This window comes from Podarcis gaigeae, assembly GCF_964106915.1.
Source record: "Podarcis gaigeae genome assembly, chromosome: 4".
Taxonomy (NCBI): Eukaryota; Metazoa; Chordata; class Lepidosauria; order Squamata; family Lacertidae; genus Podarcis; species Podarcis gaigeae.
In genome coordinates, this window is record NC_139677.1 from 75264091 (window position 1) to 75290874 (window position 26784).

The 26784-nt window shown below is 41.9% G+C and overlaps 1 protein-coding gene across 4 annotated transcripts in view; it reads left to right on the forward strand.

Annotated features, from left to right (window-relative positions):
- GRAMD1C (GRAM domain containing 1C) overlaps positions 1-26784 on the forward strand; it is a 58208-nt gene that overhangs the window by 21331 nt on the left and 10093 nt on the right. For all 4 annotated transcript variants that reach the window (XM_083736693.1, XM_083736692.1, XM_083736695.1 and 1 more), the window contains exons 4-13: positions 664-767; positions 1296-1391; positions 3405-3485; positions 12289-12407; positions 16263-16386; positions 18537-18708; positions 23200-23343; positions 24197-24315; positions 25509-25651; positions 26224-26327. In XM_083736693.1, coding sequence (XP_083592819.1) covers positions 664-767; positions 1296-1391; positions 3405-3485; positions 12289-12407; positions 16263-16386; positions 18537-18708; positions 23200-23343; positions 24197-24315; positions 25509-25651; positions 26224-26327 — 1206 coding nt within the window. The remainder of the gene's footprint in view (positions 1-663; positions 768-1295; positions 1392-3404; positions 3486-12288; positions 12408-16262; positions 16387-18536; positions 18709-23199; positions 23344-24196; positions 24316-25508; positions 25652-26223; positions 26328-26784) is intronic.

Below are 26784 nucleotides of genomic sequence, written 5' to 3' on the forward strand. Positions count from 1 at the left end.
ACATTAGGAGCAGTTTGGCCTTCAAGCGTGTAACCCTTGGAAAAACTGGTTCTGGAAGTAATGATGTCACCAGCTTCCAGTCAATCTTTTGTTGCAAACTGGAAGAACCAGTTTCTGCTCAACTCATTATGGGAGAGAAGATGATATACCTAAATAAAACCTGGCAAATGCACTTCCACAGTGAGCTCACCTTTTAAATTATGTAAGTCCGTGGGCATCCATACTATGAGCAGACAACATTAGGCTTAACCTGATGACCATTCTGTAAAAGAGCATGGTCAGATACATGACTTCATATGCATGTAAGTTTCAAGGATATCCCTGTTCCAGCACAGAAATGCCTTTTTTCCTTAACCTGTTTTTGAAGTTTTGCCAAGCATGTAGGTTTACTGAGGAATGAAGCACGTGTTAATTTTCCTCACATCTTAAAATAGTTGTACGCTGTTCTTTAAAAGGTTTTTTTCCCTAAAGCTGCTCAGAATATGAAATGTTTCAGGTATCCCTCTGACAAATGAAGAAAATTTCCTCCATTTTAACAACCACCCACAAGATACTTAAAGCTGCTTGAAGTTCCTTAGGAGCACAACATTGCTGCTAAGCTAAATCATGAGTTTAACTGAGCTCTGTTAAAAAGATACACTCTTTTATCATTTCCCTTTTTAGATTATGCCTGTGCTCTCCAGAAGGATATCCTCCTTCAAGGACGCCTGTATCTTTCTGAAAACTGGCTCTGTTTCCACAGCAACATCTTCCGATGGGAGACCACAGTAAGGCCTGTGTGTGTGTGTGTGTGTGTGTGTGTGTGTGTGCATGTGCCTGCAATGACTCCTCAGGACTGACCCTCTCATCAGGCATAGTGAGACAATGACTTCGGGTAGCAAAACTGGGACTGACCTACCATTAGGCAAAGTGAGGTGGCTGGCTGAGGTGGCCTTGCACTTCCTCAAGTGTGGTGATAGATGCTGTCCCATTGCCAATGTTGAAGCGATATTTAACTGCCAGTTTGACTGGCTTCTGGACATGGGGTGGGGGAGGGACCCACCTTTGACTCAGGTGGCAAAATGTCTTGGGCTAGTCCTTACTTTCCTAAAGTGATCTGCACCCCACTTTTTATTGTGCCCGGAATTCTCTGCCACACCTAGAAGGTTCTGTTGCAGACAAGTTGATATAGAAAAGGTTCCTTGTGGATAGCAAGTCTGAAAGCCAATGTTTTACATACTATGACATACTATGTCTTTAAAGCTTTCGTCTGAGGTCTTACATTGTTTTACTTCATGTGTGTTCTTAAACTTCAGATTTCTATCGCCTTGAAGGATATCACCTTCATGACAAAAGAGAAGACAGCTCGGCTCATCCCAAATGCCATCCAGATAGCAACTGAAGGGGAGAAGGTGTGATGCTCTTTAATTTATTCTTTACTCTTTTTCTTTAAAAATGCTGAACTGTCCTGGCTCCTTCCCAGCACACACAGACAGAGATTCTTATGTGGAAGGTGGGGGGGGGGGATATTTATTCAAGCATGTAACAGTACCAGCTAGGCAGCAGACACACAGTTCAGGAGTTCAGGAATCAGACAGTTCAGGAGTTCAGGAATCAGACAAGATGCTAAGAACTGGATGTAAACAATGATAATGCCCTAATTGTTTCCACACCCCACAAGCCATGTTTTTAAAGACAAGGCGTGGCAAGCTCACTTGCAGGATTTCCTTGCTTTGTGGGAATGTCAGGATTGCAAATGCATGCTTTTCTGAGGTGGGTGGGTCTGTTGTCATCTGCATCCCTCTTGCATCCTCCTGATCAGTTGCTGCTACCTCCTAATTTGCCCCCCTGCTCATCTAGTTTTGCCTCCATTCTTTACCTGACTGAGTTCTACATTGGTAACACTGAGACTAAGGAAGAGGAAGGTGACAGCCAGTGCCACCCCCTGGACTCAATATAAGTGGGGGCTACCTGAAGTTGATGGGGTAGTGCCCCATTTGCCCTGATGACCTATGTGGCAGTAAACTCTGTTGAGCTTAGTGGGACTTATTTCTGATTAGATTTGTATAGCATCTCAATGTAAACATTTTATTTTGTTATTATATTTATAAACATGCTGCTCATCCTGTAATATCTGGGTGATGAGCACGCACAATGAAAACATAAAACAATTAATATAAAATGCACACATTTTTCAAGCTAAAGTGTCATCTCAGCTACTTTTTAGGATCCCAATATGGATACAAGCATATAATAGTTATTTAGATAAAATACGCTCTCAAGTTTCTTGAGACATATCCTGGGGCTCCCAAGTTCAATCAAGTATGAGACAATGTGTGAAGAACTAGGTATACACAAGATGGAATGTTGGGTGTGGGCTAGCGCTATAAGATACTGGTTGCGTTGCCATTTCCGTTGCCAACCTTTGAGTCTGCTCTCTGAGTTACTTAAGGACTCTTATAAATCCAGAGAATTCTAACTCTTACATAGCAAAATCAGATATATCGGTATTGACTTGGAACCCTTGTATAATTCAAGTCAGCAATATATTTAGTGCAATATTCAAACCAGATTAAGTGCAATATTCAAACCAGATATCGAAAAACAAAACATTGAGTCAGCTGTAAATAAAATTTGCTCCCTCAAGTTCTATGGTTTAAATACAACAGATAACAGGATCACTTATATCTCAAAATTAATAATTCCTGTCCAAAGCAGGCCTTTATGTTAACACAACTGAAAGTTTTCCCCTCAGCTTTTGTCAAGGGCAGATATTTAAACATCCCCAGAAATTATAGACATTGTGGATGTTCTTTGAATGTGCTGGACACTGTAGAACATATCCTTTTCTACTGTCCATTGTACAACCAGCTACACAAACACGTGCTATCCCCCTTTTTGGGTAGTCAAACACCATGGCACAATGAAAATATCAGATTCTATCTGTCTGACGTTAACATGGAAGTAACTGCAAGGGTGGCTGAGTGTTTGTCAATAGTATCTCTTAGAGTGGTGAATGGCATTATTTAGTGGGAAGAAATCCCAATGAAAATCTGTGTCATTATGCATTTTACATGGCTGTTTTTTATGATGACCTATACAGTACTTGTAATGCCTAATAAAGGTTTGGTGAAGTAAGTAATTAATTTAAGCACAATTTAAAAACATATTATGCCAATCAAAACAGCTCAGCAGCAGCGTCAGAAATAGTCCTTCTCAATAATGGACCTCCCACAAATGTCTGTGTGAACAGATGTGTGTTAAGTTGCCCTCTGAAATCCACCCGGATGGGGACAGCCTTATTAATGGAAACAAAATCCAACTGAAATCTTGTAGCCTTAGTTCCATGTATTTTCCTTGGGATGAGGATATGCAACATTCAGATCATTTTACAAATTGTACATGATTGTCATTTTTCTTTGCAGTTTTTCTTTACTTCATTCAGTGCCAGAGACAGAAGCTACCTCAATATCTTTAGATTGTGGCAGAATTCGTTGTTGGAGAAGGTAAGCTTTGATATGCTTGGGAAATGTCTGCCCTGGCCATTTTTTTAAATGCTTGAATTCTAACATATATTGCTAGTTGTTTGCCTTTGCACTCTACAACTAAGTTCCGAGACTTGCATTTGTTAAGTTATCCATTCTTAAAAAATTAGCACTGGATATCGTGCATAAGGGTGCTTGTGTGCAAGATTGGTGTGGTTTAGAACAGTAAGCAAGATTTGTCACAAGAAGAAGTCTATACTTGTGGCAAGCAGTAAAGTCAATCCTGAGATGATAGCTTGGGTAGGTACCCTGCCTAGTGCTCTGGCCTTCTTGGTGATATTTGGTTCATAGATAAGAGCTAGAAAAACAGGATGTCATGGGGAAATAGCATAAATGGAAGTTAAACATCTCCACTATATAACAGGGTTGGAGAGAAGGAAGGTAATTTTTTGGACAGGTGGTCTTTGGTGCTTGTAGGTTCTTGAGAGCCTTATGTTGCACTACTTTTTGCATCAGATCAGGTTTCATTAGAGAGTGAATTGCCTTCACACGAGGGCACGTGAGGGCAGTGTAAGCCCAAGGCTCTGAACTGTGTGTTCACATAATGCCTACCAAGGTTTGGCATGAGGCCTGATGTAGTTCTCCTTTGGGATGTGGAGAGATCTTAGTCACACACAAAAATAGTCATAACAAAAGCATATTGTAATCTATAAGGATATGAAAAGAAGGGATAGGAAATCTTTTTCAGTCTGGGCATTGTATTCCCCTCATGGTCAACCTGTTGTGGGCCACATGTCAGCAGTGGGTTAAGCCAGAGGCCAAAACAGGTAGAGCATTAGATCATGTGACTCTTAGAGAGCCAGTGTGGTGTAGTGGTTAAGAGCAGTAGTCTTGTAATCTGGGGAACCGGGTTCGCTTCCCCGCTCCTCCACATGCAGCTGCTGGGTGACCTTGGGCCAGTCACACTTCTCTGAAGTCTCTCAGCCCCACTCACCTCACAGAGTGTTTGTTGTGGGGGAGGAAGGGAAAGGAGAATGTTAGCCGCTTTGAGACTCCTTAAAGGGAGTGAAAGGCGGGATATCAAATCCAAACTCTTCTTCTTCTTAGCAGGGATGTAGAATCTGTGACCCTCCATATGTTGCTGGACTTCATCTCCCATCATCCTGGCTGGGGCTGGCTGGGGCTGTTGGGATTCCAATAACAACCTAGTGGCCACAGGTTCCCCATCCCTGCACCATACAGTAGGCTGCATTCCAGCCATGGTTTCTGTGCACACACCCAAACACCAAAGGTCAGAGGTTTCTATGCATACATGTCTCCTCCAGGAAAGCAAGGACAGGGAAAAGCACCCAAGGAGGCTGCAGAGTTAGGGCTGCTGAGGTGATGTGGCCTAGAAAGAGTCCTGAGGCCTCAGAACCATGCATGGCCCCTGGACTTACCTGTTACCAAATGTAACAGTTTCCACGTGAGGGATTTAGGCATCTTTATTTTAAAAACTGAATTGAATCCTTAAACAGGTTTTGGTTTATTCTAAGAATATTCTTAGAAAGACTTAAACTGTAGTTCTAAACTTGTTCAGAAATGCCACATGGCACACTACTTCCATAAAATAGGCCGTTTCAAGTAGCAGGTGGAAGATGACATGTTGAAATATTCTCTCTCACGTAAAAACAAAATAAAACCCAAACATCTAAGCTTCTCTTAAGCGTACTAGTTTGTTCAGGGATTATTATTTTTTTTAATATAGGAGAGAATTCGAACACAGTGGCCACATTCAAACATCATATTAACTTGAGTTTAGTGGGATGAGAAGGAGCTGCCGACCGAGCCTTGTGTTTCCATACTTGTCAGTGTAACATGGCAACGAGAAGATGGAAAGCTATTGCTTGCTTTTGATTAGCCACAGTTTAATGTTTCATCCAAACCCTAAACTGAATCTGCTTACCCATTTGGTAAGGGTCTGAGAATTATATTTAGGAGAAAAGATAGCTCTCTTGAATTGGTGAACAGATCCACTGTCTTGTTTGTGAAGCAGCTCTTCTCTTGTGTTTGAAATACACTGTGAATTAGGTACTTTGTGTGTGTTTTCATCTACCTAGATTATCCTATTGTAGGTTTTCCATGTACAGTGGTACCTCAGGTTACATATGCTTGAGATTACAAACACTTCAGGTTACAGACTCCGCTAACCCAGAAATATTACCTCGGGTTAAGAACTTTGCTTCAGGATGAGAACAGAAATTGTGCTCCGGCGGCACGGCAGCAGCAGGAGGCCCCATTAGCTAAAGTGGTACCTCAGGTTTAAAAACAGTTTCAGGTTAAGAACAGACCTCTGGAACGAATTAAGTACTTAACCTGAGGTACCACTGTATTTTTTTTTTTTACAGCTGTTGGATATTTTTAGGTGTTTCTTGTTCACCCATAGTCTTCCTGTGATTGAGGGGATTCCCCCACACCCCGACTAGTGGGCAGCTTTAGTGTTTTGGTTAGAGAAACTGAAGAGAACTGACACAACAGGATTAGACAGCATTCCTTTTAATACCAGGTGCTGTAAAGCAATAGCGGGACCCAGAGGCATAAAGTTGTCAGTGTGAGAAACAAGAAGCTGGACTAGGGAGGTCGTTGTTTTGGAGCATCAGGGCTCTAACATTCTTAGCAAAAGATAGCTCATGCCTGTGGGGTTGCATATGCAACTGCAGAGGTATTTTAATGCTGGATTCACATTTTTGAAGGCTGAAGGTATCTTCTCACAACCATAAGGGCTATACACTTAAGAAACATCAACAAAAGGAATTCCTTTCATAGCAAGCGAAGTAAAATGTGTCCAGGGAGATTGGTTGTTAGCAGGCAGGCAGGCAGGCAGGCAGACACACACCTCTACTTATTGTGGGTGGAAGGCATATATATCAATGATTGCTTTTATCAATACAAATTTAATAAACTATTTATTTATTTATTACATTCTATACCTCTCTTCATCCGAGAATCACGGGGCAGCTTACAATTTAAAAACACAAAAATTCATAACACAGTAACAAACAAAAACAATTATCTCTCCCCACCTCCAGTTTAAAAAAGCCATAGATTGTTTAATTAGCCAAAGGCCTGGGAGAAAGGGAATGTTTTTGCCTGGTGCCTCAAGGTATGTAACATTTGAAAGGCCTCTAAGATAGTAATCAGCCAAAGGCCTGGCTGAAGAGGAACTGTTTTTGCCTGGTGCCTGAAGGTGTATAATGAAGACGCAGGCCAAACCCCCCTGAGGAGAAAATTCCATAAACAGGGAAAAGGCCTGTTCTCATGTTGCTGCCCTCCAGACCTCTTGTGGTGTGGAGGAGGCACACAAAAAAGAAGGCACACAAAGAAGGGTCCAGGTCAGTTCATATGGAGAGAGGCGGTCCTTGAGGCATTGCAGTCCAGATCCATTTAAAGCTTTATAGGTCAAAACCAGCACATAGAACTGGGCCCAGAAACTAATTGGTAGCCAGTGCAGTCTGGCCAGGATTGGTGTCATATGCTTGAACTGTCTTGCCTTAGCTGCTGAATTCTGAACCATCTTCAGAGGCAACCCTATGTATAATGTGTTGTGGTCATCTCTAACCTAGAGTTTACCAGAGCATAATGACAGAAGTAGGCTATCCCTGCTCAGATAGGGACATGGCTAGGCTACTAGCCAAAGCTGATAGAAGGCACTCTGCACCGCTGAAGCTTTCTGAGCCACAAGCAACAGTAAAGGACCCAGAAGTATCCAAAGCAAGCTATGTTCCCGGTCCTTCAGAGGGAGTGTTACCCCATGAAGAGCAGACAGCCTGCCATTCATCTGGTCTAGGGAACTGCCCACTAACAGTGCCTCAGTCTTGTCTGGATTGAGCTCCAGTTTATCCATGATGGCCTGTACAGGGTTTCACATTCCGGAATCTGCAGTTTTCTGGAAGATAAAGAGTTTCACAGCAAATGCTGTGTAATTATTAAATTATCATGTAATAAAATCATAAGCAGTGTGAATCTTTAATCACAGCAGCTGCTTCGCCAGCCTAGAAAGGAAGGTAAGTTGAGGGGCAGACATGACAAAGGGTGTAGCCTTGTCAGTGCTGACTGGTCTACTCTGGAAGGGCCGGTACCAGTTTGCTTTTTTCAGAAGTGGCTGGGCCTTCTGGGCCTTCTAGTCAAGTGTGATTTCCCCCTCTCTATTTATAGCCTGCACTCCCCGCCCCCCTAATGTATGTGCATGTTAGTGAAAGGGTTAAAGAGAAACCTGATAAGGAAGCTCTGCCCAGGAATGCTGTCCGTGTTCTTTCCCTGCAACAAACTGTGGCTTGACCGGCTTTGAGTGGAACTAATAGCAGCATTAGCGTACTAAGCAGCCTTGGAAGCAGCTCCCCTGAGATAGTGTTAGAGACTTAAGGCATTTTTAAATGAATTGTGCATGAGAAGCAGAAGATAAATTCTCTCAAAAGCCGGGTAACCACACTTGTTTTCCTGTCTATCCAGGTGTTCTGTGGTGGGGAGGAACCTACTCAATGTATTCTTAGGAATCCTGAGCCGTATGTTTTCATATAACCTGCTTACCTGTTTCCTTAGTGGGAGGGCCCCAGGAACTGAGCGGGAGCAAAGCACGTCCCACTTCCAGTTCTGAAAACAGACCTGCCCATTTTTCAGCAGCTTGCAAAGTGCCTATAGTAGGAAGTTACATAAATGCAGCTCTTTCTCTCCAGCGCTTTCCTTCATGACCTCTTGATCACTCCAGGTTGTTTGCCACTATATTGCGGAGGCATTTGTCTACGGGGGTGGGGGGTGGGGGCAGTGATCTTCCTTTTTATTACATTCTACTTGTATAGCCTGGACCAGCTTGTAAGCCATGTGGCCATGAGAAGGTTCTTCGGCACTTCAGGAAATCCTGAATATTATGCAACCCACGGGAGGTTGTTGAAGTACTCTCTGCCAACTTTTCCCCGAAGATGTGTCCAGTTTCCTGAATGCCACTCTGAAGTTGCCTACATTATGGAACTGCAAATGTAAGGTTTCATTTTCTTTTCGTGCGGCAGGTTGCAGGTGAATGATGCAGGGAGAGTGGGTTAAGTCTTGCGTGAGAAACCTACTAGTCTTAAATCTGTATTCTCCCGAGGGAGCATTTTGTGTGTATTGGTAACTTGTGAATATATTATTTGATGGAAAGTTTTCTGCCATACATTCTGACTTACGTGGCATGCTTGAGCAAATATTTTCTACTGGCTTCATATGAATGGCAAATAGTTACCATTAATTCATTAAGAAAGCTTGAGTTCTCGTGGTGAATGAGTTACACAGTATAGTTGGAGCATAAACGTGAGTTTGCTTGTCTGATTCCTGTTAGTGGGTATATTAACTGATTGGAGTTGGGATTTAGGGGGGGAAGAACCTTAATATTCCTTTAATGGGTGTAGCTATTTCCTGAATGGCCAATTCCTTTACAATGGTGGCATCTATGACCAGTGCTGTGCACAAGGGGTGTGTTTCTGGGGGTGGGAGGAAAAACCCCCACACAATTTGAATAAAGGCAGGTAGAGGGAGAACTTGGTGAAGCATGCACAAATAGTTCTTTAGGGACTTGCTGTCTGCTGAAGGAATGTCTGTATATTTGTAAATCAGGGTCAGGGGACTTGCGATCCTCCAGATATATTGGGGCAGCTCCTACCAGCTCCAGCCAGGATGACCAGTGGGAGTTGGAGTCCAGTAACATCTGGGGGGCCACAGGAGGTTCCCCACTCCTGTTGTAAATAAAATCAAATATTAGAAAGCCAATCCTAGTGCTATTACTACTCTGAATTCTATGCATGGAACAGTACGTTTCCATGCCCTTCTCACTTCAGCTCCATTTAGTCGTTTCAGAGGAGGCCTCATGAATGTTGTACATTGGTGTGGTATGAGGGGATAAAACTGGGATAAGCTGTCTTGGGAAATCTGAGACCCGCCGCTTTATGTTAGCAAAAGGGTCTTGATGGGGCATGAGGAGTGGGGAGGCTGCGGCTGGGTGAAGGACTTAAGAACCCTCCCATGTGAGCAGATGCACTCTGTTGTATCTGTCACTAAATTTCCCATGTCCAAAGGAGGCTAAATTCTTTTGCTGTGCCCCTGGAGCTTTTCGCTGCTTGAGGAAGTGGGGAGCACAAAACAGTATGGTTGGTCATTCATCTGAGATTCTCTCAGTTTACTTATCTTCAAAACCAGCTGCCTGTACTTTGGCTGCGAAAGACCCTTGATTGTACAGTAGCTGTCTTGCCTTCTTGGAGGGCCAAAGTTCATTTGAATGGCATATCGGTTTTTCTCAACAATGCAAGTACAGAGAAGACAAGTATAATTATTTTAAAAATCTCATTTCCTCCACATTTTGAGAAGCATATTTATAGAAATGGCAATACTTTTAATAGCTGAAATGGAAAATGTATGAATTCATTGGTTACAATTTTCACAGGGCAGCACCTACAGTGGGAAACTGAGAGCTCTCAGGTTTCTCAAGATTGCTGTTGTTGTTTTTTATGAAACTTAGAATACAGCTAAAACTCTTAAAAGCAGTTTAAAAACAATTTTCTAAAAATAGTTTAAAACTTCTAAAAAAAAACCCAAGAACTCGCTCAGTAATTCCAGTATTGCCAGGAAAAGATCTTTCAGCCACCAAATGCCTAAGTAAACAGAAATGTTTTTAGATTCTTCCTAAAAGTTAATGAGAGAGACAGACATACCTCACTACCTTGGGACTATGTATGCTAGGACTAACATTTTGAACTGGGCCCAGTAGCGCAGTGTAAGCCATAGCTAATTCATAATTTTGCTTAGACTGTTTTGTGTGAACAGGCCATTGGGTGTTTCAGTTATTTACCACAGCAAATGTGACCGCCACGTGAAATGTCAACTGGCCCACACTCAAGGTCATATAAACAAACACGGGCAAAGAGGGATGGAAAAATAATGGTGAAAAAGGGGAAGAAAGCATAGGCCTCATGCTATTTGCCTCCTCTGCTAACACCTGAATTTAGAAATTCTGGAATGTTTGGTATTGGCTGTGTTACAGAGTTTAGTTTCTGATGTGTTTTGAATGAGTACATTACAGACTTTTGACACCTTTTGTTATTTATTTACAAATATACAAGCCAAGAATACTGGTAGCAAATACAAGGCTACGACAGGCAGCTAGTCTGCTAAACCTGTATCCAAGTGTCAGAGAGGGACCCTGCACCTCCAGATTCTGTGTGTGTGTGTGTGTGTGTGTGTGTGTGTGTGTGTGAGAGAGAGAGAGAGAGAGAGAGAGAGATCTTCTCTCCATTTAAAATGCAAATCCTAGCTCCAAACTGTTTCTCTGCAACTCTTCTTATTTATTAAATTTATAACCTGCTGCTATTCCATAATGAAACTGAAAGTAGCTTACATATAGATTGTAGGCAGTCTCCAATCTTCATCCTGACCAGAGCCCATGGCGTGCTTAACTTCAAAAAGGTTGTCACATCAGGTGCTTTCAGACTATTCCCTTAACTCTGAGAGGTGTCGTCTTCCAAATTCTGATTGGTACTATAGTGGTACCTCAGGTTACAGACGCTTCAGGTTACAGACTCCACTAACCCAGAAATAGTGCTTCAGGTTAAGAACTTTGCTTCAGGATGAGAACAGAAATTGTGCGGTGGCGGCGCGGCGGCAGCGGGAGGCCCCATTAGCTAAAGTGGTACCTCAGGTTAAGAACAGTTTCAGGTTAAGAACAGACCTCCAGAATGAATTAAGTTCTTAACCCGAGGTACCAATGTATATTCCATAGGCCAACAAAGGCCTTCTGGCTATCAGGAAAAAAAAACCATTTCTGGTCATTAAGGACCATTGAGGGTCTCTAGTTAACAATCCTGGCCACTCACAGTGAACAGAAAGTGCAGTTCACAACACTATTGTGTCACATCTTAATGAGGTGGAGGAAATCTTCTATTTCTCCTAGGCTAGGAGAAAGCATATTTGGAAAGTTTTTTAATGCTTCTGATGTTTGTCAGTAGTTAGGTACAAATGGCAAGTGTACTTATGCTTTAGTGAGTTTTATACCACCCTGTGCATCCTGCTTTAACATTAAACATGTAATCCTAGTACATCATTTCAAGGCAGGTTTGTGATTATGTTCTGGCAAGAGAGGAGACAAGGGAGAAAACAGTTCAGTGATGGTTAATTCATGACCAACATAGGATCTGATTTTTTTGGTTAACGTAGTGAGCTATCTTTGACTCCTGTGTTTGAGTTGGGTAACTCTACATTGCTTGGTTCACATGCTATTTTGCTGTTGTCACTATGCTTGGAGCCTCTTCAGCAGTTGAGTGAAGAAGCCACTTGACCTGTAGACAGCTGGCTAAGAGGGGATTGTGGTATTGTTGTACAACTAATGTCAGCTGAGAGGACGCAGCTGTTCACAGCAGTTAAAACGACTTGGAGAAGGTTTTTTCTAAAAAAAATATTTCAGGAATTGGGGTGGGAGGGGGCAAAGACTGTAGTGGTCTTGTATCTCAATAGCCATATGGAAAAGTACCGGGAGTGTACTATCTTAAAGATAATTAATCTATAATGATGAGTTTGTATTGTTAGTTTACTGTTAGAGTTGAAAATGGGTGTTAGAGCGAAAGCTCTGTTTCACATTTTTATTTATTAATGCAGCTAGATATACTGTGGATCATAGATTGAACATTACTAGCAACAGGGATTATTATTTTTTAAGTGAATAAGAGCATTTGTTCCCTCTGCTTAAATAGGATATAACTTTAAAAGACAAGGCATCTACTGTGGTTACTGACCAAGCGTACTTAATTTTTTGTTTTGTGTTTTCCAGAGACTGACCAAGCAAGAATTCTGGCAGCTTGTACAGCAAAGCTATGGCTCTGAGCTGGGCTTGAACACGGAAGAGATGGAAAACATTTATTCTTCATCAGAGGAGAATGGACAGTCAAGGTAAGAATATGCTGCAGGTTACCACAAAGGAAGGTACATATTATTGGCATCCCATTTTATGCAAGTCATTTGAAAGGCTACTATTGAATGCACATAGAGTTTTGCTTATTAGTGGTGTTTTCATTTTTCGGCACGATCCTCTTCCTATGCAGATATATAGCAGGTATAACTTCTATTTTGCCCTTCTAATTCCGAGCTAGTTTAGAGATTACCACTTGCTTGCTTAGATTGATGAAAAGGTTGTATCCGCGGTGATGCTGGCTTGCGTGTTCAAGCAGTAGCAACACACGTGTTGCTGGTTGGATGCCAAAGTACCGTATTTTCACCCTATAAGACGCACCAGACCGTAAGACGCACCTAGTTTTTGGAGGAGGAAAACAAGAAAAAAAAATATTCTTAATCTCAGAAGCCAGAACATCAAGAGAGATCGATGTGCAGCGAAAGCAGCGATCCCTCTTGCTGTTCTGGTTTCTGGGATAGCTGCGCAGCCTGCATTCGCTCCATAAGAGGCACACACATTTCCCCTTACTTTTTAGGAGGGAAAAAGTGAGTCTTATAGAGCAAAAAATACAATATATTGGGAACTTTTAGTGCAAACCATGCAGCAGCGGCACTGCTACGTGCAGGTGTTGCATAGGGTAAAGAGCATGTAAATGTTAACTGGCTTCCATGTCTTTCTGCTACAGGGGTAGGGGCCTTTTGGCAACTTGCATGGGCAAGTTAGTGATGATATCTAAACCAAACTGAAAAGGAATGTGTGGAAGTATGATGCTAAATATCCAGTGAAAGGTGTTTTCAAGGATTTAGCATATTTCTTTTTGAAGGTGCTATTTTTACTTGTCTTGGGGCTGACGCTTACCTAATAAGATCATGTATACATTTAGCAGTTCAAGTGCAAGATCTACTTTATTTGCTCAGGTTTCGTGGGAAGAGAAGGGAACTTCATCTTTTGGGTGTCCTTTGTGGAAATTGTTTATACTTTGGATTCATTGAATGAGTGGACTTCTGTGTTAAATCAGTTTTCTAGTCAAAGAAGCTCTAGGTAATATATGGGTATGATTCCTTCTATTAGTCCCTCTTGGTGTGTGCATGCATAGGCACACGTGCATGTGCACGCACGCACACACACACACACACACACACACACGTACATGTATTTTTGCTTCATGTACGGTAAGTAAAACAGTTGAGTTCCTTTGGTTGCAAGAGCTTGAGCAGACGTTGATATTGTCAAGAAGCTTTCTTGTTTGTGAAAAATGTAGTTTCTGTAATATTACAGCATAGTAATTTTTGTTGCATCCTTCACAATATTGTATAGAAATGTCTTAGTACTTTTATATACAATATTGTGGTGAAGGGTAGAATGCCAATTATTCTCATCTTTAATGATGCCTATAGGCCGGCCAGCCTTCTTCAATACAGTGCGCTCCAGCTACTTTGTACTACAAGCTAGCACAGCCGTTGGAGAAGGCAACTATAACCCTTCTGTTTTGTGTCTGTTTATGTCTGTATCCCCACATTTGGGGGGTATGCATTAGCAACCCTTAACACACAGAGATTCTAGAGTCAAGCTTCCAAGAGGCTCACAACCCTGTCCTTCTTGCTGATTAAACACATTTTTCAAAGGCTTGCTCATAGACTTTCTGCTCCTCCCCCCCCCCCACTAGCCACTGTGGGGCAGCAAGAAATGCCTGGGTCTGAGAAGGTTGAAACCTTTCCTCTCCTAGTTTTTGGATCAACATTTAGTGCTGGCAACTTTCTATAAGGAAATGATGTTTCTGGTGAACATGATAACCACATTGAAACAAAATGCTGTCTCAACTTCTAGTGCTATGGATGCTAAACCACCAGAACCCGGGTATTATCCTATACCAATCCTAGGGCCCCAGGAATCAATATGACCCTGTTTTCCTGAGTGCAGAGACAGCACAACATGTTCTTGAGAATGCTAGCCAGGAGGCTGCTGTGGATCACTGGGAGAATCAAGGACAGTGTCTTGCACACCCAGCAATGGTGAAGTAGAGACACCATGTCTTTCATAACCCTTGACACCATCCCTACTATTTGCATGCATGGGAATTCCAGATGACAGTATCTAATCTGTGCTGCTGAATATTACCGCATGCATGCCACTTTGAATTCACATCCTCTTAAACTGGGTCATGCTTCATGCTACCACTTTAAGAATCGAGGATCTGGGCCAGTGGCTGGTCTCAAAACACTTTAAGACTCCTGTGCCATTGCAGTCCACTGATTGCAAAGGTTTGACAGAAATGGACCACAGAGTACAGAAGTGGGCAGTAGAGAGTGCTGTGTGCATATTGTTTTTGGCCACATCAGCCTTGGTTTATTCAACTGCTCCACCTGTCAAAGAGGAGAGAATAATCCAACACGGAGGCAAGATCCTGTACTGAGATGATGAGATGCCTGCATCTGGCAGCCTACTGTAGGACCTAACAACTGCTTTTTCAAAAGGGACCCATCCTTCTAAACTGTAGCAAACCACATAGGATTCATGACTCAATTAAGCTAGACAAACACAGTTAGTGGCCTGGTAAAATGCATTCTACTCCAGTGCCTAATTTGGAGTCTAGTTTTGACTTCCTGCTTTACTTACAAGGACAAGGGATTATCCTTCTCCTTGAAAGTTTGCCTCTGTGTAGTTTCGGCCAGACAAACAATGGGACATTTTCTTTATTTGCTAATCCCTTATTGAGGAAATTCCATCATAGCCTTCAATTCCATTTAAATCTATTTTTGGTACTATATTAATTGATGGCGAAGCCTTTCAAGCGGAGGGCAAGCTGTGATTTTCTTAAAAGAAAATCCTTGGTAAGCCTTTTAGGAACCAACAAGGGTAGTATCTACATTCTAACCTAATGTGGACTTGAGTACCTGCTTTCTCCTCTAAGCATAACCAATTTAATTAATAATAGGGAGATGGCCCATGAACTTGATGTCTGGAGGACATTATTTCTTTTTACCTGGATTATAAAAATCTGCTGATGAAAATAGGAGAAGCAGTATGTTTGCAGTGCTCTGGAACTGTGTGAATTACCTTTACCATCATCACACCATTTCCTAGTGAAGTTTGAACTAACAACAGCATTTTCTCCTGGCCGGTGTGGAGGACTAATGGGATCCAATGGATTCCTGAACACCCTGGTTTTCTTCTTTCCCAATGGATTGAGCTGGCAATCATGCTGAGACCCAACTCTGTTGTGAAAAAGCGAGATGCAATGGGCCATCAACATGGTTGTTCTCGGAAATTTATTCTGCTCTCTGTCTTGCTGTGGGCAGTGAAGGAAGCTGGGTCATGGCTAGTGTGGAAGTTGCAGAAATCTCTGTGTAAAGTCAATCCAACAAAGATGGGAGCTCATAGTTATGCTTACTGTGTGACAGTGAGATTGGCAACGAAGGGTTATCTAAAGTAGGTGAGAGAGACTAAGTGCATATTTAGGCATCCATAAGGAAGCACTTTGACATTTGTCCAAATTCTGTCTTGACTTTAATCTCCCTTGTCGATATCTCATGCTGTATATGACTGCACAAAAGATGGTTGGAAAAATAAGCTAGAGGTAAGGAACTCTGTGCTCTATTCATACAACAAAGCAGCATTAATTTGCATCTTCATGTTACACAAGTTAGTTGTACCACTTTTGACAAAGTCTGAAAAGCTGATATTTACTCAAAAGCACAGGAAAATAAATGGAGTAATTTGGCGGTAATAAGACTGGATGTCTTAAGGCTGAAATGTTGCACTTGCCACATTGGAATTCCAAAATGGTAAAAAGTACTAACAATGTATGTGAAATAAGTGTAAGTTAACTCTGCTGCTATTTTTGTCTCTGGCAGATCTAGCCTTTGTGACGAATCTGGGGATAAGGAGTCACCTAAAGCAGTTGGTGTAATTCGAGAACCCATTGCTCAGATACTTGAAGTTGAAACGGAGTCTCTTAATGGAAACATACGGACAGAAGTAAGCTATGAAGGAGTCTCTGTACCCCCCTCTCTCTCACCCTCAGTGTACAACACTAGCAGTGTAGGCAAACATGGGGTAATCGGGCTGACTGCGGCTTTGCCACGTCTGAAGCCCCTTTGTTTCTCCGACATGCCCTCAGAAGGTATCCTATGCTACCTTTGTAGCTGGAATAGTGAATTACAGTATTTTTCCGTGTATAAGGCTAGGTTTTCCCCCCTAATAAATTATGTCAAAAATTAGGGGGCATTTTATACACGGATAGTGCCGAGGCCATTTTCTTAAATCTGAGTCCCCCCAAATAGGGAACTTCTTATACATGGGGGCATCTTATAGATGGAAAAATACAGTATTTCACACTGTAACCAATGAGAAGGGAAAAGAAAAAGTACTTCTCAATCTGCCCATAGGAAAACAGTGGGAGAATAGATATGGTAATTGCTCTTCCAGTGCATCTTCCCTGCTCCCACTCCCACAATTCGTTGCTAGAAGTTGTCTTATAAAAGTATTTTGAGCAACTTGTGGTAGTCCTGTCCTCTCCCCCTCCCGCCAGATTTGAAAGGGAGGTAGAAATCTATTTATCTATTTTCTGCTGCACATCATGCGCTGTATATGAACACTTAATGAGCTTACAAATTTGTATGGGAAATGAAAAACAACAGCAATGGAATCTTGAGAGCCCGTGTGGTATAGTGGTTAAGAGCGGTAGTCTCGTAATCTGGGGAACTGGGTTCTCTTCCCTGCTCCTCCACATGCAGCTGCTGGGTGACCTTGGGCCAGTCACACTTCTCTGAAGTCTCTCAGCCCCACTCACCTCACAGAGTGTTTGTTGTGGGGGAGGAAGGGAAAGGAGAATGTCAGCCGCTTTGAGACTCCTGAAGGGGAGTGAAAGGCGGGATATCAAATCCAAACTCTACTACTACTACTTCTTCTTCTTCTTCTTCTTCTTCTTCTTCTTCTTCTTCTTCTTCTTCTTCTTCTTCTTCTTCTTCTTCTTCTTCTTGACATTGTCCTTGATAGATTAAATCTTGTTCTGATCATTGTGCCTCTGTGTGCAATTTGAGTTGAGATGGGTGGGAATACTTCACTTCAAGGCATGCTGATCGTTCCCATATAATTAATTTGAAATCCAGATTTTTTTGCTCGACACATTTCAGACTTCTAATTCTGTTATGATATGTAATACCCATATCTGCTTTCACTCCCACATTTCCCACATTTTCCTGGCATTTGAAATCTCTGAAGTTTTGTTAACGACAGATCTGAAGTACTCTCATTATCTTAAAAATATATCAACATTCTGTTCGGCACATAATTCTAATTTAGTATTCACAAAGTTTCAGCACTAAGCAAAATGTGGTAACAATTACTTTACTTCAGTAACTACTGCAATAATTAATATTTATATAACATTTTCCCCCACACCCAATCAAGGTGCTTCATACATATTTATTATAAATATATAATGGAAAGTTTAAAAAACAGAGCTGCTGTTAACCCTTTTAATTTCAATAGGTTTTGCATGGGAACTCTGTGCATGCTCCATTGAAATGAACAGATTGCACGGCAACGGTGCTTGGTGCATTTTATGCAGACATCCAAAAACCTGTTTTATAGAATCTGTTATAAGGTAAAGGTAAAAGGACCCCTAACCATTAGGTCCAGTCATGACTGACTCTGGGGTTGTGGCACTCATCTCGCCTTATTGGCCGAGGGAGCCGGCGTACAGCTTCCGGGTCATGTGGCCAGCATGACTAAGCCGCTTCTGGCGAATCAGAGCAGCGCACGGAAATGCCGTTTACCTTCCCGCTAGAGCATTACCTGTTTATCTACTTGCACTTTGACGTGCTTTCGAACTGCTAGGTTGGCAGGAGCAGGGACCGAGCAACGGGAGCTCACCCCGTCGCGGGGATTCGAACCGCCGACCTTCTGATCAGCAAGTCCTAGGCTCTGTGGTTTAACCCACAGCACCACCTGCGTCCCTAGAACCTGTTATGAAGAATGCATGTTTTGGGGCCTATGTGTTCGAGTTCTTTCTGCTGTTCTTTCTTTTTTATCAGGAAATTGTGAATAGTAGTCCTAATACAATTTTAACTGTAGCTCCTTGGAAAATAACCGTGATGGACTATGTGGATGCTCTCTTTCACTAGGGCCCTGAGTTAGAGGAATTGCACTGTGATAAACAGGACAGGAGGAGTTCTCTGCTTCCTTCAGAAAGGAAGCCAGCTGATGTAGCACAACGCAAATTTTCAATACAGTCACCGGATCTAAATGAGAACTTCGCTCAAGAGAAGAGCAGTGCGTCAGAAAGCGATGAAGAAGGTAAATCGTTTCCATTTCATAAAGAAAGTCCTTAAAACCTGGTCCCAGGAAGGGACAGCTAAAGTAAACAAAGGGCAATGTGGAAGCATGAAATCCATGGGTCTGCTGTACATTTACGCCATTTATTTCCAGCATAGGTAGTTGTTGATAGGCGGGCCACTGTGACTATGCTAGCAATTGCAACTCTGCTCCTTGCATCAGATAATGTCATTGAAGTCTTATGCACTCAAAGAAGCATTGATGAAAGCACAAAAACTGCATTTAAAAACAAAGGTAGAGTAGCACTACCAACAACCATTATACTATTGTCCCTCTCTGCTGTATTACTAACCCTGACGTTGGCTTCTGATGATGCCCTCACATTACTCGTTTATCATTTTATTTGTATGCCGCCTTTCCATTCTTAAAACTGTGCTCAAGTTGACTTGCAACATAAAAAATTGCATAATTACAAGCTTAACAAAGGTAATGGTAAAGGACCCCTGACAGTTAAGTCCAGTCGCAGACAACTCTGGGGTTGCGGCGCTCATTTCGCTTTATAGGCCGAGGGAGCTGGCATTTGTCCGCAGACAGTTTTTCCGGGTCATGTGGCCAGCATGACTAAGCCACTTCTGGCGCAACGGAACACTGAAACCAGAGCAGCACACAGAAATGTCGTTTACCTTCATGCCGGAGCAGTACCTATTTATCTACTTGCACTTTTTGGGGTGCTTTCGAACTGCTAGGTTGGCAGGAGCTGGGACAGAGCAATGGGAGCTCACCTCGATTCAGGGATTCGAACTGCCGACCTTCTGATTGGCAAGCCTGAGAGGCTCAGTGGTTTAGACCACAGTGCCACCCATGTCCCATTAACAAAAGTAGTTATGGGCAATAAATGAAACACATCAGAAAGTTTTGCCAGTCTCATTGCATTCACACCAGTCTTCCCCAGCCTGATTCACACCAGTCTTCCCCACGTTTTGGACTGCAACTCCTATCATCCTTGACCATCGTCCATGTTGGCTGGGAGGTGTAGTTCCAAAAACTGGAGAGCATCAGTTTGGGAAAGGCTGATACACACAACCCTCCCAACTCCAATAAATTTGAGTTACTGTGTTGCTTGGCTATATTGACATAAAAAGTGAGATTGGCAAAGACTGAAATGTCTTGTTTCAATATTGCATTTTGCAAATGGTACATCTGTCACTTAACGGTATTAGTTGCCACAGAAATCTGTTGCTTTGGAATATGGACAGTTTATTTTTAACGTAGATAAGATTCGTGTTGCACAGGCAGGAAGGGTTTTTTTTGTTAGTACTTCTGATTATTTTTCAAAAATGTTTGAATGATCTCTGAACTAAAATGAATATGCAGTGGTACCTCTGGATACGCACAACTCTGGTTGCATATCCTTCAGGATGTGAACCCGGCAAACCCGGAAGTATTTTTCTGGGTCTCTTAGCATGCGCAGAAGCGCTCTATGTTCCACACGCATGTGCAGAAGTAGCACCCCGGTTGCGAATTCCTCGAGATCCAACCAGAGCTCCAGAACGGATCCCGTGCACAACCGGAGGTACCACTGTATTCTAAATGTAAGCGGTGTTCAGTTTTGGCTTTCACTTCATTTTCACAGCCATCCCTCTATATACAGCTACGGTTTGGCAGTTTCTTATGTCCTCAGTCTGATGTTGGAGAGAGGCATTCAAGGCTGGGCTGTCTTTGCTTTGATTTGTTCAGTCTGTGGCTTCTTCCTTTGTAAAGACCTTCAGGAGTGTTGCTGAGAAACTGCCTTGACCAAGTGGTTGGGAGCAATTAAGAAAATAACCTTGTCCACACTGACATCCAGGTGCTGTGTTTGGCCTAAGATGAGATGGTTATATTGCTAGTTACCATGTGCAAGGATTAGCTTTTGGTGTGCCCAGATAAGTAAGTGCCACTTAGCTTTGACATGCCAAAAGCAGAATTCTGCACATTCAGGCAGGTGTGTGCGACTGATTAGCCCATACTGGGGGGTAAAGGGAGTGAAAGGCTGCCTTGCATTTCAACAGTCATGCAAGTTAGTTTCCAAAAAGTACTAGGAAAAGCTTTTAAATATAGCTACGAAACACTCACCCCCAGTTAGCTGAAATGAAGTGTTGTATGCAGTGGTGTCTCTTTGCTGAATGAAAGCCACTTTGATCCAGCAGAAGCTGCCATCAACAAAACAGCAAGGCAGTTTTTGCTAATTTGCCTTTCAATCTCCTCCAGTGCTGGAGAAGCCTTCAGAACAGCATGGAAGGTGGTGCAGGGAAAGGGAGAATCAACAAAATCCACAATTCCCATTCTATTGATGAAAGCCTCTGCTTAAATCAAAGAGCCTTCTGCCAATGAAGACCATTTGATGCAATCCATATTGTGTCATCCACTGAAGGGTTATTAGTGAATACTGTTTTTTCCTACATGAGTGCCCATTGACAGGGATCACAGGGATATAGGAATGCAGTGAATGTGCAGAGGCTCAGTGTGTTCCCCAGGGGCCATTATATAGGTCTCCTTTCTGCAAGCAGCTGAGCTTTGTATAAGGGTAAGCTTTTTTTTAAAAAAAAAAGTGTAACCAAAACAGCAACAACCACCCAAGGAATATTATTTGCAAGATTAACACTGAACCTTGTCAGGAAACATTTCCTTACCTTGTGGTTTGTTCCTTTTCGTTTCTATACTGCAACACACCTCTCTGGCAGTGTGAGCAACTGCACAGAGCGAGTAATTGCTTGTGATTAGTGGGCTAAGAGGCATATCTTAAAGTCTCCAGTGACATGTGCACCTTGTCATTACGAACGTACTGACATTCTGTACCCTACTACTTTTAAGTTTAATTTCCTGATTTTGATTACAGCACAAAAGTGTTCTTGCCCCATTCTTTGCTAGTTTGAATAGATATACTTTTTTAGATTCTAAATGCAGTGAGCATGACTCTGTAGCAGCCAGAACTGTAGATCATGTGGAAAATAAAACACTTTTCATTGTATTCACTTGCATTTATCATGTGGGTCGATGTTTGCCTCTAATTACCACGCCTGGATATTTTAGGATATTGCAGTACTTGTCTATTGTTAGTATAGAGAACATTGCACCATCTCAGATTCCTCTCTGTGGTATTTGCTTTCAGCAGTCATTACTATATGGACTCCACTGCACAAGCACCACATCTCAGTTTTGTACTCTAGTACCGATTTCTCTCAGTACTGAGAACAAGATGAAGGATACTCTTGCTCTTCTTTTCTTTTCTCCCATCATCACCAAAATATGTTGGGTCTGACTTAACTTTTACTTTACTTTTGGAGAATGAGAATCAATTCAGTAGTTATTTATTCACTCTTAAATATTACACACAGTGCTGCTATCATGCCATTGCCTATATTCCCCCTCACTGTGTGTGAAAACAATACAAAACATATAAAACATAAACAACATACAGTGGTACCTCAGGTTACATACGCTTCAGGTTACAGACTCCGCTAACCCAGAAATATTACCTCGGGTTAAGAACTTTGTTTCAGGATGAGAACAGAAACCGTGCTCTGGTGGCGCGGCGGCAGCAGGAGGCCCCATTAGCTAAAGTGGTGCTTCAGGTTAAGAACAGTTTCAGGTTAAGCACGGACCTCTAGAACGAATTAAGTACTTAACCTGAGGTACCACTGTAATTGTAATAATAACATCCTTTTTTTAAAAACACACAAATATATTACGGCCAGCCATATCAGTATAAGTTTATAAATTAAGGCTACTGCCTAAAAACAATACTTTATAATAATAAAAAAGTTTTAAGAGTCCATCTGAACACTACCAAGGAGTGGTATATCTTAGGGAAGGGAGTTTCATAGCCATGGAGCCGTTGCAGAAAAGGTCCTGCCCCCTGTCCCTGTCAGCTTAACCTTCCTTCCTGGTGGGCAAATGAGGCAAGCCCTTGTAGCTGTTCTCAAATCCCTGGCAGGTTCATATGGATTTAGGCAGCCCTTTATGTAGCTTGATTCCATATGCAGTACACTATTGCTAAGGGCATTAAAGGTAATCACAGTACTTCTGAGCTTAATTTCTCTCTGTCTCAGTCTCTCTCTCCCCCGCCAAGCTGAACTGGCAGACATAAACCTAACAGACAACAGAGAGTAGCAATCCTCTTGCTGTTTAGCACAAGAGTCAGTTACCAGGTGTCATTCTCTCAAAGTCTTGAGCCTCGGTGTAAGATGAAGGAAATGCTTCTTTCCTCTAACGCTTGGCATCATGTGTTGACATTCCTGCTTGTACACCTGCATTGGGTGCGTTTAAGCTTTATCTGTTCATGTACGACTCTTCTTATGCTCTTTGTAAGATAGCAGATTGTCTCACAAGTCTACTCTAGAGACAATTTACTGTTCTAGAGTGGTGTACTAAATTTGAATTTTGCAAGAAATGTTTGTTTTCCTTTGGGTATGTTTTACTGTGTTTTGCCGCCTGTTTGCCTGACCTCTACTTTGTACACTTTCCTTCCCACAGATGAGGAAACATTCCCTGAGAGCGACCTCCATGGAAAACTCTTTATTAATCGGGTTTTCCGCATTGGTGCAGATAGGCTGTTTGAAATGCTTTTCACTAATTCCCATTTCATGCAAAGATATTTTAGTACCAGAAACATAACAGGTAAAATATTATTCCTTTTAAAATTTACATTGAAATAACTTTATACCCTTTCATGGAAAAATCAGTTTGTTTATTTGGGACCAATAGGGTTGCCATGTCGTTGAGGTTTCCAGACGTATGGCAACCCTAGGGACCAACACACTGTGACCTGAAACCACAATTTGATGCTGGTTATTCTTATGATAGTTTTCACTGTAAAGTAAACACCTAGAATTCTCTCCTTCCTTGAGAGCTTTTCCCACTGTAGATGCTCCTTCTTTGCAAGTGGATTCACCTTTTTCAAGAAGCAGTGATGTATTTTTGCCTGTATCCCCTTCAACTGATTCATGATTTTCTTGTCCTCTTGGGCTGCTACCAAAGATGACAAATTATGTCACTTCTTCTCCCTTTGTAACATGCAGTAAAACCTACTTCTTTCATATTGCTGTGTTTACCTACCCCCACTCTGCATAAGTGGCCACCACTGGGGAGAACAGAGAAATTTGCAACAAAATGATGTCAAGAAACAGAAAAGTCTTACTATAAATTACAGATGATTGGGTTATGGAGAGACCTTGACATAGGCCATCACTATTGACAGTAGATCCAAGCTCCTTATAATGTGTAGTTCTATAGTTAGATGGATACATATTGCAACCAGTGACCAAAAACTCATTATTGTTTATCAGAAATGACTATATCTTGATGGCTGCATATTTTAACTCATTTTACACACATGGAGATGCAAGGCGTAAGACAAGTTACCTATGATTCCTGGGTAGTTTTGTTTCCTCCAGTCACTTTCAGCAAGTTTAAGGATTATGATGATATGTGTAAATGGCTAGACATGATTGATTACATGTTTTGGGTCTAGATGCTGTAACAACCCCTTGGAACAGAGACATTGGAGGCAATCAGCTGAGGACCATGACGTACACTATTGGGCTCAACAATCCACTTGTTGGAAAATTCACGACTGCAACAGAAAAGCAGGTACAAAACTCTGTTGGGGGTTATTAGTTTATGCCAAGTATGGAAGTTGCCTAAAACACCAAGTTTGTAAAGGTGTGGGATCCTATAGCAATGGCCAAATGGGCAAAATACGTAAGAACAAGAGGAAAGCTTAATGGATCCATTTTATTGACAAGTGAGCATGTTTTATTGAATTTTGTAGATTCAAGTTAGTATTGGTGTATCTTTGTTTCAAAATGAAGTAAAGGGTAATAACGAAATACTTCAATAATCAAATTAAGAATACCTGTTTAATAGTTTATTTTGAAATAGATTATCATTTATGTTTATCTCAGCCTATATATTGGCTGGGATTGTACGTAATACAGTCGTACCTCTAGATGCGAACGGGATCTGTTCTGGAGCCCCGTTTGCATCTAGAAGCAAACGTAACTAGTGACGGCACGTCTGCGCACGCTGCTTTTCTGCACATGCGCATGACATCATTTTGAGCGTCTGCACATGCACAACCGGCGAAGCCTGGAAGTAATGCGTTCCATTACTTCCGGGGTGCCACAGAGCGCAATTCGAACGCGCTCATCCCGAAGCATGTTCAACCCGAGGTATGACTGTACTAAGATAGACCATGTGTAAGTATGAATGAATGAGTGTGCAGGTACTCACAGCAAAAATCATGGCCACTTTAATTCTCCCCATTCCTGCTACTTCTGTGCTTCCCAGGGCTAAACCAAGGTTTGGCTTAGCATTATATTTAAACCTGGGCTGATGGTTTGTCTCACTTCAGACAAACCATGAGCTGTAGACAAGGTATGTTCTTGGCTTGTCTGGGAGAGACAAACATTGGTACCGACATAAGGCTAAGCTCCTTATTTGTACTTAACCATGGTTTGTCTTAGTTAGACATAGGCAAATTTGGCCCTCCAGATGTTTTGGAATTACAGCTCTCATCATCCCTAGCTAATAGGACCAGTGGTCAGGGATGATGGGAGTTGTAGTCCCAAAACATCTGGAGGACCGAGTTTGCCCATGCCTGGTCTTAGTGTTGCATGCAAAGCAAGCCATTGTGTGGTGACATTTTAAGCATGCTTTTGTTTCAGCTGTTTTAAGTTTATTGCAATATGGTGAGGGGGGAAATGTTTTTGCATGCATAAAATCATTATTTAAATTATTTTTGAACTATAATCTTAAAAAATCTTCTTTATTTTTTCTAATAGGTCCTGCATAAACGGAGCCACAAAGATCATTGCTATCGGATAGACACAGAGGTGGTGACACACGATGTACCTTACCACGATTACTTCTACACCGTGTATAGTTATTGTATTGTTCGCATGTCCAGCCAGAAGTGCAGACTACGGTGAGGCATTTTGCATTGTTAAATGGGGAAACTGGAGGCAGTCAAAAACGACTGCACTCAGTTTGGTAAAACTGGTTCTACTGCACAAATTTCTTTTGCACAAATTCTCTTCCCTGTTTACTTTGGTAGTTGGAAAACGATCTGTTGACAGAAACAGGCGTTTACTTGTTTCTTTGGTTCTATTTTTGCCAGGGTATTGAACAGACCTATAAACATGTGTTGTGAGCTTTCTCCAACTGCCTTTTCAGTAGAGTTCATCATCAGATTACAGCTGGCAGTGTAATCTATAATAGCCTTTTAAAGCCAGTGTGTGTGTGCACTCGAAAGTACAGTACTGTGTTCAGCATAGACCAAGTTTTCTATGCATTTCCTCCTTTTGGCTACCGGCATGGGTGAAGAAGGTGTTACCTAGTGACCGTGCCTTTGCCTCATGTACACAGCTTGTTGTTTTGAGCTGCAAAGACCGACAAAATTGCGCTCATAGTGGGTGAAAAAGCATGCCTCTGTCCTTAAGCATGCCTCTGTACTTGCATTGCAGTCAGTTGCTAACCTTATTATTCTTTTTGCTGCAGGATCTCCTCAGATGTGAAATACAGAAAGCAACCATGGGGGCTTGTCAAGAATATAATAGAGAAAAACACATGGGGTGGGATAGGAGAAAACTTTAAGCAACTTGGTAAGTGCTGTGTCTCCTCCTTTCTGATGATTCCAAATTGCATTCATAGCTTTGATATTTGATAGCACTGCATAGTTCTACGTGGTGGTGCAATTTGCAGGATTTTCACAAGAATTATTCTTTAGAACAGCCTTGGACCTTCCCAGCATTTAGAAACAGTTTAAAGACTGTTTCTTAACTTTATTTATTACCTTTTGGTAGCCTTCCAGCAGATGTGTCTGCTCTTGAACACTGCTTATGCAAGTATGTGGAGTGACCCATTGAGTACCATTGGAAGATAAGGTCAAAAATGAAGCATCAAAACTCGGCATTAAGCTGTTCACTTGTCTTTCATAGTATATCTATAGCGATACATCGGGTTACATACACTTCAGGTTACATACGCTTCAGGTTACAGACCTTGGGTCTGTATTACCTTGGGTTAAGAACTTTGCTTCAGGATGAGAACAGAAATTGT